We start from the raw sequence: 12,990 nt of genomic DNA on the forward strand, positions 1-12,990 counted from the left end.
TTTTTTTTTTTTCTTTCATTATCCGAGAAATTGGAAAAATCTGAGAATTTTGCGGATCTACCTCGATTTAAAATTAATATCGCCGTTTTAAAAGCGGAAAGGAAATTTACTTCCACTCTCGCGTGACTTTTGACTTTTGACACTTTATCAAGTTTGCAACTATCGGTACAAAGTTGCAAGGCGACAAGGCTACGGATATACTATTTAGCAATCCGCTTATCGACGTTCGCGAGTATAGCCAACAGACGATCACGGACAGTGTGCCTGATAAGTTGCGCATTCTCGGTTGCAGCGTGTGGCGAACCAGGCGCTTACCGTTTCGCCACAGCCGGCAGTAACGGTGGAGGGGCCGGTGTCCAAAATGTCTCCACCGACGAACGACGTGACCAACGGTGTGGTGGCGCCGCCCAGCACCCTGGCGCCTCGGGTTCCACCGACCACGAATCTGTCGAACCCGTCCCTCACCAGCATCAACCCACAGACGCACAAGCGTACCCCGAAGGACTTCATCTTCGGCAAAGTAATCGGCGAGGGAAGCTTCTCCACTGTAAGTCCCCTTTCGCACATATTCCTTGAAATTGTATATAATTGTAATATAATGAAATAAAATAATGAAAATAAAAAATAAATAAGGCGTAAACGTGAAATAACGAGGTGGAAATGTTCGACAGGTTTACCTTGCCAAAGACATCCACACCAGCAGGGAGTACGCGATTAAGGTGTGCGAGAAGCGTCACATCATCAAGGAGAAGAAGACCGAGTACGTGAAGCGTGAGAAGGAGGTGCTGAACATGCTCGCGGACGCCAAGCACTCGTTCGTGAGCCTGTTCTGCACCTTCCAGGACATGGAGAGACTCTACTTTGTCCTGTCGTACGCTAAAAACGGCGAACTCCTACCCTACATCAACAAGGTGGGCTCCTTCGACATCGAGTGCACCAAGTTCTACTCGGCCGAGATTCTGCGCGGTCTCGAGTACCTACACGGGCTCGGTATCATTCACCGGGATCTCAAGCCGGAGAATATCCTGCTGGACGAGAAGATGCACGTGCTCATCACCGACTTTGGCAGCGCCAAGATTCTCAAGGATGATCCGGAGACGGTGCTGACGACGGTGCCCGCCTCGGACGCAGACGCTCAACAGCAGCAGCAGCAGCAGTATCGCAGGGACCGAAGGGGCTCCTTCGTCGGTACCGCTCAGTACGTGTCACCGGAGCTACTAACCGAAAAGACGGCGAGCAGGGCGTCCGATCTCTGGGCTCTGGGCTGTATCGTCTACCAGATGGTCGCCGGCCTGCCGCCCTTCCGCTCCAGGAGCGAGTACATGATATTCCAGAAGATCCTGAAACTCGAATACGAGATACCGGACGGTTTCTGCGAGCTAGCCAGATCGCTCGTCAGTCAGCTCTTGGTGCTGGAGCCGGCGCAGCGGCTGGGCGCTCTGGATGAGCACGGCGCTGGTTACCCTAGCATCCGGGCGCATCCCTTTTTCGAGGGCGTCGACTTTGAGACTCTCCACGAGCAGACACCGCCGCCGATCTATCCGTACCTGCCCGGCACATCGGAGCACGAGGAGATGAGATCGCAGTACAGAGTGCCCGACAATCTCGAGCCCGGTCTGGACGACAAGCAGCTCACCAGGCTCCTCGGGCTGGGCATTGGCGAGGACACCGACGACGATGACGATACCACCGTCACCACTGGTGCGGAGCAGCGCGCTGCCATCAAGCCCGTCAGCAAAACCATCACGACTGTGGAGAAGCCGATACGAAGGCGGACCAACATTGCCGACGGCGGAGCGAACATCGCCGATCTGACGACAGAGCAGGTCAGAACGCGGCTGGAGAAGCAGCGCGCCTCGAGCCAGTGGGACATCTTCGTCGAGGGCAATCTGATATTGAAGCAGGGCTTCGTCAACAAGAGGAAGGGCCTGTTCGCCAGGCGGAGAATGCTTCTGCTCACCACCGGACCGCATCTATACTACGTCGATCCTGTCAATATGGTGCTCAAGGGTGAGATACCCTGGAGTCCCGAACTGAGGGTCGAGCCGAAGAATTTCAAGATCTTCTTCGTTCACACGGTACGTGTTTTTTCCTCAAAAAAAAGATAAATAATTGGAAATAATAAACCATCAGACATTGCAATACTTTCTTCAAAAATTACAGTTCGGTATATCTAAATTTTTTTCTTCTTCTTTACAGCCGAACAGGACATACTATCTTGAAGATCCAGAGGGATTCGCATTGGAGTGGTGCAGAGCTATCGAGGAGACGCGAGTCCACTGTTACGGCCTGCAGGAGACGACCGCCACTTAAAAAGAGACAGAACACAGTGGTAAAGTCCGCGAGTGGTGAAAATCGGTCCGTTTCCGACGAGAAGAGACGACGAACCGAATTGTTCGTCCGCGTGTTAGCCTATTGTAAAAAGGATAGATTAGTAGATTTATCGCGCGTCGAAATCGCGCACCTTGTACAGTTTAGGCAGAAATTCATTAGGCAAAAATTCCGAAATGTGACCTCCGTCGTCAGGAGTCATCGTCGTGCGGTGTCCATTATCACTTACGTTTGCTATTTATTTTGTTGAACCTGTAGAGAGAATCGCATCATCTGCGCGCGAGAACTGCACGACGACGCCGCGACGTTCGCGTGTGCGCGGTGAAGAAAAAAAAAACAACAACGGAGGATTAGAAAAATTTCTAGCCAAGGCTTCGGCTCTGTATTCGCAGCGCCTGCTGCCGTGCGACGTGACGCGAGCATTCGTACGTTCGCGTGAGATCGAGATCGCTTGGAGGGAGGGGGGGGGGGGGGGCAAAGAAAAATAAAGTCCGCGCACCCGTAAATTACAACGTTTACAATTTTCGCGATACGCGATCATCCGGATTCAGCACACGATCAAAACATTTTCAACGTAAATTGGCTTTCGAAAGAAGAAAAAAAAAAGGCGTTCCGGATCACACTTCAGAAAAGATTCTCTCGTCCAAAGAGGCCTCGGTTGCGTCGCACGGTGCCTGTTATAGTACTTTATTCCTAAGTATAGTCAAATTCACGCGTCACGCGCAGCGACGGATACGCCGAATGCAATATTTTAGGTGGAATTAAAGGTCCGCGCGCGGCCCTTAGCTTAGACATCGCCGCCGAGTTTAGAAGTCAATTTAGTCGAGGTTTAGCCAAAAACAAACAACAACAAAAAAATGATTGAAACGGAAAATGCAATGGTGGATAACGAGTCACTGTGCAGCTTTAACAAGACGTTTACGTTGCCTGTAAAGGATCCCCGGAATATCGCGACATTCCGGGCGATCTTTGCTCTCTTCGCGGTGTACCACACACGCAGTATTCTTTGTCACATCGTCGTTTCCTCCTCCCTTTTTCTTGTTCGAACTTTTGTCCCTCCCCCTCGCGAATACTTTCTGTAAATATTGTAGCGCGTTTCTACGAAGAGCAGGCCGCGTAAAAGCACTCTTACTCTGTAACATAGTAGATACGTAAGTAGGAAAGGAAAAGGATATCGTTGTCTTACCACGGCGTTTCTTCCCCGCTTAGTTCCACTTCTCGTCGTCTCTCCCCGGCCCTCGCGGACTCGAGCGTGTGCGATCGATAAATTAGGTGGGAAATATTGAGGAGGGCGAGTGATCGGTGTTTGTACTCTTTTCCGCACGTTCGTTTGTACAAAGAGCAGGACGCGGTGGAGAAAGAGGGCACGGGGAATGAGGAACTTGGTTCTCGTCTCCTCCTCTGCGAAAGACTACACATCTGAGAAAGGACTCTTAGATAGCAATATATAGACTCGTTTGATAGCTTTAAGAGGCGCTAGTAAAATTCGTTTAGAGCGTATCGTCGATCGGTTAATAATGTCGTTATTTGTTCAGTGCGATTATTACAGTATGATTTGTAGCGTTTAGCGAAATTGCGATAATTATCGTTCGCGTAATTGTTGCGGCAGTCAAGTATTAGCATTCATTTTTTTTTCCCTCGCATATATAATATGAATTAGATTATTTAATTGTGAACGGCCTCGCGTTTCTCGTTAATTTATTCCTACCGTTACTTGCCTCGAATTATTTATTCTCGTTTCTTCTTTTTTTTTCTCCCCCCCTTCGTTTTTAAATAGTCTTGCGCGCGAGGACCGCTGCGTACATAGAGATTACAGACTAGTTACTATCGCTACCACCACTGCGACTATATTTACTATTTAAATTATTAACGCTAACTACTACTATACTATTATCTATTACTATTACTATTATCACCACTGCGTTGTTGCCACGTTACTGCGTACATATATATATATTATATATATTCTATATTATACGTCAACTATTGTCGTTAGACCTAGCTGTTTTTAGGTATACACGTTTATTGTAAATACGTACTGCCGCGTTGATAAGATAAGGAAAATCGAGACGCGATTCGACACACCCCCTTCCCCCCCGGTGACATCGCGACCGAGCCGTAGTTCGACCGTGTATCATACTTGTACATTACTCTAAACATACGGAAATAATATATATATATACGTATATATATATATATATATATAAAATATTTATGAAATGTGAATAATAGTTAGGGAATGAAACTGTGTATAAACGTTCTTAGGTTTAAAATCGCGTTTAGGTTTAATTCTCGTTGATTCTCGACACGGCTCGTTTGCGATCTCCGCTGTGACGGAAACCTTTACTCATCTCTCTTTCTTTCTCTCGCACGACGTAGATATAAACAGGGTATTTGGGGAACGGGCGGGACGCGACCGATGGTTGCGCGCGTTGCACCGCGTTATGTTCGAAAAAATGGTGATTCGTTCCTTTACGGATCGGCATTGTTCTCGCTACCCAGCGACCTTGTCTAAAATGACCGCTTTTGGCGAGTCGCGCACGGTGCGGGCGGACGAAAAGCGTGTGAACGAATGAACAGCCATCGTCGTGTCCCGGCCAGGCCTCTTTCTTCTTCTTTCTAGTGAGAGTCGATTGCGAGGGAGAGCTATTCCTAGTTTGAAATTTCGCTTCAGGCGAATCGCGTCCCTACGATTTCGCAGCGTAATCTCTCTACCGCAAACAAGCACGTTTTGGGTCGTGGAACTTTGGTTTATATATCGCGCGAAGTCTTATATATATATACATATATATATATATATATAAATCTATTTTTTCGAACGTAATATAAGAGACAAATAATAATATATTTCCGAGTATGTGTAAATAAATGTCACACGTTGTGCTTCTTTTCCGGAGAGAGAGTACGTAACACGAATCCGATCGCCGATCTCGTACACTTGCGTCAGTCTTTTGTCCTTTTTTTTTTCTACGTACGAGATAGGGAGAGCGGATCGCGCGCGCGCGCGTTGTTTCCATCGTGGTAAACTTTGCAGGTCCTACGTTTTATGCAGGCGTTGCAAACTTTCAGATGGGAATGCGCGCGCGCGCCTCTCTAAGAGGATACAATGGGTGTGTCGGCTTTTCCGAAAAGGGCGAGGAACATTCGGCGAAAATGTTTTTCGATCTCGCCGTCGACCGCTCCCCCGAGATTCCTGCTGCCCTTGCGGACCGCAAGTCAGTCACCCTCCCTCCCCCTCACACCATATATATATCATAGTCGATTCGAACGTGACTCCGTAAGAAAATACGGCGAGGCACTACGTTCAGTGAGAAAAGAAATAGTTAATTTAATTAGGCTAGAAGTCTCGAACGCGAGATGGATACTTAAAATCGGAAATCTTTACACCCCGTCGCGGAACCGTTCGTGAATCTGCGAGAATACGCAAGCAATAACAGCAAGGCCTTGCGAGTATTCAGATGCCTACTGTTTCGATACAGCAGAAACGCTTCAACTATTAATTGCAGTATTACTAAATGTATACAAATTAAGTATAACATACACACGATACATGCTTCACATATACACACATACACGCATACACACAGAAACACACACACCGTCAATGTACACTCTAAGTACCCCTCGAACATGACGCGCAACTTACGAGAAGACTTTGTAAATAATTAGAATGTAATTGATATTATAGGCGCCAAGATCTATTAAGAATAACATCAAATTTATTTATAGTAAATTTTCCGAAATATCGCATAAATCTGTATTCTCATTTACCTTGCAATAATCCTATCCTTTAAAAGGTCCTTTAGCGCATTAAGTAATATTAAATAACAAAACAATTTATTATTTTGAACAAAGAAATGTTTGGCTTAATGTTTTGCGAAAATTTGTAAGCTTTCCAGCGAGTTAGATACGAAATGATAAAATTTATTTTCTTTAAATACATGTGATCAAAATTTTAATCACATTTTGCATTTGATGTACATCCAATTTTTTTATTGTTGTTTACTGTCAATGTGTGTTAATAAATGCCTCTTCAAATCTGGCATATTTTTCGGCTGCGTTGAGCACTTATGGCATTTCAGGTTCGTGTTCAGATAATCTTTCCAAGTTTCCGTGGGAATTTTCTTGACTTCGCCTGTTTCGCGCAGCTGACGACATACATCTAAAATGCAATTCCATTAGTATAATTATCTAATTAGTGATATTGACGCGTACCTGATGAATGTAACAAGAATGGTGTCGTAAATGAGTTCCAGTGGTACTTGGTTTTGAGGCAAGGACTATTGAAGTCCGTACTTATTACATGTAAGTGCAGTCTCTGCATACTTGGCATTGCATGATAACCCATACTGTAAGAATCAAAGTAATTCTAACAGAATTTTAATCAAATATATCAGGAATATGCAAGAGTTTCCATCATGTATAGGTTGCTTCAAAAAGAGGAGACTTCTTTTATCATAATATCCATCTCTTGCCTGAAAAGTGACAATAAATGATAGATAATGCTGAAAAATATTTTGATTAAAGATATTGTACTATACGATTTGTAAGATATTAATAAAGAAAAAATTATACCTTAAAATGATGGAAACTTTTGCACAATATAAGAACAATTTTGGCGCAGTCTTATATATATTTTTAATAATCGTATAACATGTTATATTTGGTTGAAATTTATTACTACTAGATTATCACTCATATTGTCATTATTATTATATATTATTGTATTATTTTGAAACTCACATGAATTCATGATTACTTTGTTTCTCCACAAGAGTACGAGCTACATTATGCATGTGTATTAGCAAATCATGATGCTTTCCTTGGACATGCCATATGGAAAGAATATCTTCTTTTGGCAAAACCAAATAGTGAAATTGTGCTTTAGGATATTTATCGTTAATGACAATTATCTTATCATCTTCTTTAATTTTGCATTCAGGGTCCTCCATTGATTTAAGCAAACCAGTCGACCAGTGACACTTTTTTGTTGGTTTACTTGTAGTTGATTCCACTTTACGTTTCCACATTATTTTAATTATGATTTGTTTTAATTGACAAACTTTTATTATGGTTGTTCCTAACCTATGCCAAGCAATATTGTTTGATAAATTGGTTTACACTTTAATTGCATTTATGTCAACGCGCACAATTTATTCCTTGAATTATACAACTTGTGATAATTGAAAACTCGCACATTAAACACTAATTTTAGAAAGCAAACTAGTTGGATTTTGAGTAGCAGGAACACTTGTTACAAACAGCTGATCGTGGTTGCTGTGACTATGAATAGCAGTTGATGTAGTGAGGGAATCTGCGGCGCTGCTTCTGCGCGTGAAGAACGACACGATTTTTCAGTTGATTTTTCAGTTGATTTTTCGTTACACATCTATTAATTTCAGAAAGGAAGGATGAACAACTGCAACTTGCATTAATTATTTTGCTAAAAAAGAATATTAATAAAATAAAGTTTATATTGATATTTTTTTACTTATTTGAAAAATATAGTTTTTGACATCAATATTTTTAATGCTGACAGACACTTTTGCTAATAAAAAAAAAAGAAATACTTGTTATATATTTGCAAAGTAAATTTTGCAGCTGACTAACAACTACGAAGAGTAGCTGCACAATTTTCATGTTATTCATACTTATCATTAAATAATAATAAAATATGTGACAATATCATGAAATACATGTATCATTAAGTATAACATAAAATATTAATATAAAATACTTCTAACGATAAGGTGAAGATAAAAAAAAGAGGCGCCTTAGCGAATAACTTTGTATTTATTTATTTTACTTAAATGGAAGGCAATCGATAAATTCGCAACAAAATAAAAATAAATAACACTCTCTCTAGCAATAATGATTGTTACTTAAGAAATATTATTACAATAAATTCAATGATACTTAATAACAAAAAACTATATATATATATATATATATATTTATATATATATATATATATATATATACTACCTCGCAATGCGCATACAAAATGTGTGTTCACGTGCGACGCTACTGCATCCCTCTTTCGCTTTTCTCTTGATACAATCGCGCGGTTTATTACATGCCCGAAGTTCTGTATATATATTTAACGTGATCGGTTTACATGCATTACGTTTTGTTTGGCTGTCTCATCCCTTCCTTGCTTTCGCAAATTATTCTCATTATTCTCCAAACGCGCGCTACATCACTGATGTACCGCACACGACAGACTACTACATTCGCACAGCCTGACAGATCGATTAATCATCGCTAGAACCATGATAAATGACTCAAAATTGAAACAATTTTACGCGATTGCAATGTCACGCAGCGTGATGCTCGCTGCGACGCGAGTTCGATGAGATAAAGACGCGCCGTTTTTATAACAATCTTTTTTTAATGCCATAATCGTCCTCCGATTATTCTAAATACATTCATTGCGTCAAGCTCGTCGCTGCAAAACACACATATACATACATTCTCGCATTTTAATATTATATATATACAGTATTTTACAGAACAATAAAACCCTTATTGTCATGGCAACGGATGGTGACACGTGTAACTATGCTGGCGGCAAGAAACTTTTTTTTGGCACCTACGCTTTTCACCCCGATGCCATGTTCCGTTTGTCGTGACAAACACCGCTTGAGTTTTCAGATCGCACTTTTTACGTTTAAAAGCGTCATTAATTTAGAGACTAACTTGCGTGACAATGATTCGAAGACGGGAGAAAGAGTGATTCAGAAGCGAAAGTTAGCTTTAAATGCAAGTATTAGTAAAAAGCTTATGTTAATAGTAATATGATTGCGAAGCGATTTTAATGACGGATCGATAGCTCTATGAATTGATTAGTAGTTAAAGAGCCGTTTGGAAAAACACGGTACTTTCGGTTATATAACTTACGTATATGAAATACTTAGTGTTCAGTCGATTCCATTGGCACGATAACTTTTAAGTGAGTTATAAAATTATAAAATTTACAAGATTTACGGAACCGACACTTATCAGCACGACCAAAAAAAAAAAAAAAAAACGGAACAAGAACAAAAAAGAAAAGCGTTTCTGCGACCGGCTCTAAAAGTTCAGGATGGGGAGAAGAGGAGACAAACCGGTTCCTCTAATTAAATGCACTGAGTTCCGGCTTAATTATTTCCCGCGCGCGTCTCGACGAATCCGGCGTTGCTTTACGACGCACGTTCGCGTTCCTCGTTTCTCCATCGGGCTCCCTTGTACACGGAACATGGCAGTACTTCGAGGTTTTCAGAATTCTCCGTGGAAGAATGAATATGTTTGGAATGTTGCATTTTTTTTATCTTTTGCGTTGCTTCTCCGGTGAATGCGGGGAGGGGAAGTAATGATTTTGCGGGCCAATGTGCCGTTTCGCTAATGAGACTGCGGGAACACGCCTAATTTTTTTTCTCATTCGAAACCAACAATTTAAACCAGCGGCAATTTTCTGTATTACATGCGACCTAGTAAATTACTAGAAATGCTGTATACTGTACGGTGCATTTCTCTAGTAGTTCATTAGATGCACGAAAAATCTTGCAGTGTGCCGCTAGCTTTAAATACAGCATTCTTCCTCTTTCATTCCATTAGTACTAGACAACGCCAGTTCCGCGTGGAACTAAAAAGCTCGCCGAGAATCGACACTTCGAGGCACGTCGGTCGCGAGGAAAAATTCGGAACGTGATTACGGCGCAAAGGGACTTTCTAAAAAAAAAGAAAAAAAAAAAAAACAGCCACGACGTCTTTCCGGCGAGAGTCGATCGCTGTTTATTGGGGTTTCAATTAGCACCATCGCTGTCCATAAACGTTGATACATGTCTCACACACACAAGCACGTGTTATAAGAAAACCTGGAGTCATTCGTAACAATTTTAAATATCGACGTATTCGTTTATCAAATCTCTTATTGGGAGACTAATATTTCGAAGTTACAAATGGTAGAAAATTTCGGTAAAAAGAAATAGGAAGTAGCTTAGGTGGAAACAATTAATTCTCCATTATTGTGAAGGATAATATGTACAATTCTAGTTCTCTATCTAGCTCTCTTCGAAGTATACAGTAACCATACTTTCTAAGAAAATCGTTTAAAATGGTGTCTTAATCTTCCAGTTGATATCTTTCATATACGTATCTTCCAGATGATTTATCACAAATGTTCTAATTTCTCCTTGTTACAATTAATCCGAGGCTCTCTTACACTCTCTCATAGCAAGCACTCTTTAAAACACGCTTGTATCTTCCATATCTTGCATACACACTCTTTCTCTGCCGTTACCGAGCTCGGCGGCGCGGTCCTTCGTCATTGCGTCGATGCGCGAAGCCGCTTGGTCTCCGAAGAACATCTCAAAGAAATGCATGGCGATATGTTTCGAACATAAAGCAACTCTCGCCTGATATAACATTCCGAGATTAGATCTTTCGTTTCATTACGTAGCGAATATGCGCTAGTAATAGTTTGCGGCTCGCGACACGCGTGGCTTCGATCTTACTTGTTCGTAGTTTGGAAACATGGAATGTCAAAACAACAAAGAGATTAGTAGTCGCGGGAGAAAGATCGAAGAACCGTGCCGTGGTAAACCGATCCCGGAACCACAATGATGCAACTCGCTCACGTGCGCGCGCGCGCGCGCGCGCAGCCGTTTCCACGATTTCATCTCTAATTATAATGATTATCGATTAAAATACGCAATAATTCCTAACATCACATGCTCTGTGGCTTAGAAAATATGTATAGCTGCGCTGGAAGGTCCTCGAACTCGCGTATCCGAATGTTACTCGACTCGCAGACGTCAGGCGCATATAGAAGTATATTTTACATATGTGTATACGTATATGCGTATATATATGTATACTTTTACAATAATAATAATTATTGCATTATATTAGATTCTGTAAGTGTATAATTATGCGATTATGTTACGATTGATTGCGGCTGAGAAAGAGGGAGGAGGAGGACGGGGCGAAGATGGGAAAGGGAGATTATCCGAGAAGATCATATACGCAGTGTTTCTCGACTCCTGTTTTTGACACACATGATATTTCTCGCAATTATTAAAACTCAAGCAACACACGATTGGATAGTAAAAACTAGCTTAGAAAACGTGTTGTAAGCTGATTCTTTGGAGAATTTTGAAAGCTAATTTCGGTCCCGGAACTGTCGTTCTTCTTTTTTACACGAGCTGCATTCTAATAAGTGTAGACTGCTATTTAATCTAAAACTTTAATTCGCAGGGTTGCACAAAATATTCCAGAGATTTATGAGGCTTCAAGTATTTATTAGACATTATTTGTCTCGCGAATCGATCGTGTGAACAAAAAGAACGACGTGCGGTCGATATTTGTTAATCAAGGAAGACCGAAGAATGCGTGATGACACGCGCGTTAAACACTGTGAGGACTGGTTCGCGATTCGGTATGTTTTGCATTCTTAATTGTTAATTAAAATTACGATTGCGCGCGATTACGGTACCTATTTTGTTTAGCATTAGGTACGATTATACTTTCCGAACTCGTAAGAAGCGTGTCGAAACACTCGATGCGCACGCATAAGTACATATTTCGATGTGATGTTGATACAAGATGCACCAGGGGCGTTTTACACAAAATGCACCGGACAGACTTGACCAGGCGATACAGTGATCTTCGCTGTCCGCGTCTCTCTATCTTTCACGAGTTATGAACTTTTTGATTACCTGCCGAAAATTAAGTACATAACGCCGGATTGCGAGAGAGTATCTCGGGCTAGGTCGCGAAATCCACCTTGTCCCAGATCATCGGGGATGACAAATCGGACGACATCTTAAAGTCGGAGTCTTCCATGTTAAAGAGATCAACGGAGTATTCGTTGTTGGGTCCCCCTAACAGCGGGCCGTAGATATCCGCGGCAGACGAGATCGCGGTGGTGGATGGATGATTGGATGACGACATTGTTGTGGTAGTCTGAGGCGATTGCGGCATCAGTGAGTCCAGCCAATCGGGATCGTCCATATCCATCGGCATGTCGCAGTCCAGTTGACAAAAGTCCATCGGATCCAACGTTTCCAAGTCCAGTCCCAGCTCCTAAAAAATACAATTATCATTATATTTTAGTTTCACTACTTCCCCGATCAATTTTATCTCGAAGTGAATGTACTTTGAGATCCAAATTGGCGTTGTCTGAGGACGTTACTTCTTGCGGCGGTTGAGGATCCGGAGACGCCTGTTGCGTCGACTGAGGGCTGAGCAACATCGCGGTATCCAGTTCGGCCTCAGAAGTTAGCAAATCTGTACTGAAGGACGAGATTTCCTCCTGCTGTTGCAACTGTTGCAGTGTGCTCGGCAACTGAATGGAGAACGTCGTTAACGGCAATGGCGGCGGCGGTGGTGGCGGTGCCGGCGTCGACGGACTCGGGCAACCGCTGTGAGACACCTCCATCGGTATCGGGCTGATCGGGCTGATCGGGCTGGTAGCTGTGAAGACTAACGACTGAGTTGGACTGTCCGCTGGTGCGGTGAACACCAGATTCTGCTGTAATTGGCGATTCGGAGTCGTGGGAGTAGCCGGATCTTGCGCGGCGCTCGGCGGTAACTCGCCATTCTTGATGAGAATCTCCAATACGTCATCGACCACTTGACTCTTTATGTGACTCTTCTGAACCGGTTCGATTTTCACCT

General features: G+C 42.5%; 3 protein-coding genes across 10 annotated transcripts in view; 1 reads left to right on the top strand and 2 right to left on the bottom strand.

Annotated features, from left to right (window-relative positions):
- Positions 1 to 6,085, top strand: part of Pdk1 (Phosphoinositide-dependent kinase 1) — a 286,368-nt gene extending 280,283 nt beyond the window's left edge. For all 4 annotated transcript variants that reach the window (XM_067360045.1, XM_067360050.1, XM_067360049.1 and 1 more), the window contains 3 exons: positions 293 to 547; positions 672 to 2,078; positions 2,200 to 6,085. In XM_067360045.1, coding sequence (XP_067216146.1) covers positions 293 to 547; positions 672 to 2,078; positions 2,200 to 2,313 — 1,776 coding nt within the window. In that variant the 3' untranslated portion in view covers positions 2,314 to 6,085. The remainder of the gene's footprint in view (positions 1 to 292; positions 548 to 671; positions 2,079 to 2,199) is intronic.
- A 149-nt stretch (positions 6,086 to 6,234) lies between these two features.
- On the bottom strand, positions 6,235 to 7,630 carry LOC105672859 (aprataxin). Its single transcript, XM_012368046.2, has 3 exons — positions 7,075 to 7,630; positions 6,547 to 6,680; positions 6,235 to 6,493 (listed from the first exon to the last, which is right to left on the bottom strand). Exons 1-3 carry the CDS (start codon positions 7,359 to 7,361, stop codon positions 6,324 to 6,326), a joined length of 591 nt encoding a protein of 196 aa, XP_012223469.1. The 5' UTR covers positions 7,362 to 7,630; the 3' UTR covers positions 6,235 to 6,323.
- A 475-nt stretch (positions 7,631 to 8,105) lies between these two features.
- Mrtf (Myocardin-related transcription factor) overlaps positions 8,106 to 12,990 on the bottom strand; it is a 211,812-nt gene continuing 206,927 nt past the window's right edge. For all 5 annotated transcript variants that reach the window (XM_067359899.1, XM_012367993.2, XM_012367994.2 and 2 more), the window contains 2 exons: positions 12,470 to 12,988; positions 8,106 to 12,396 (listed from right to left, as the gene is read on the bottom strand). In XM_067359899.1, coding sequence (XP_067216000.1) covers positions 12,079 to 12,396; positions 12,470 to 12,988 — 837 coding nt within the window. In that variant the 3' untranslated portion in view covers positions 8,106 to 12,078. The remainder of the gene's footprint in view (positions 12,397 to 12,469; positions 12,989 to 12,990) is intronic.

Source organism: Linepithema humile, chromosome 1 (genome assembly GCF_040581485.1).
Source record: "Linepithema humile isolate Giens D197 chromosome 1, Lhum_UNIL_v1.0, whole genome shotgun sequence".
In the NCBI taxonomy this organism is placed as follows: Eukaryota; Metazoa; Arthropoda; class Insecta; order Hymenoptera; family Formicidae; genus Linepithema; species Linepithema humile.

What these genes read in the sequence shown, in the direction of transcription:
- LOC105672859 (XM_012368046.2), bottom strand. Translation starts at nt 7,361, where the DNA reads ATGTGGAAACGTAAAGTGGAATCAACTACAAGTAAACCAACAAAAAAG. An exon ending in CAAAGTAATCATGAATTCAT is followed by an intron (nt 6,681 to 7,074) that starts GTGAGTTTCAAA and finishes TGATTCTTACAG; the next exon opens with TATGGGTTATCATGCAATGC. An exon ending in ATTCTTGTTACATTCATCAG is followed by an intron (nt 6,494 to 6,546) that starts GTACGCGTCAAT and finishes ATTGCATTTTAG; the next exon opens with ATGTATGTCGTCAGCTGCGC.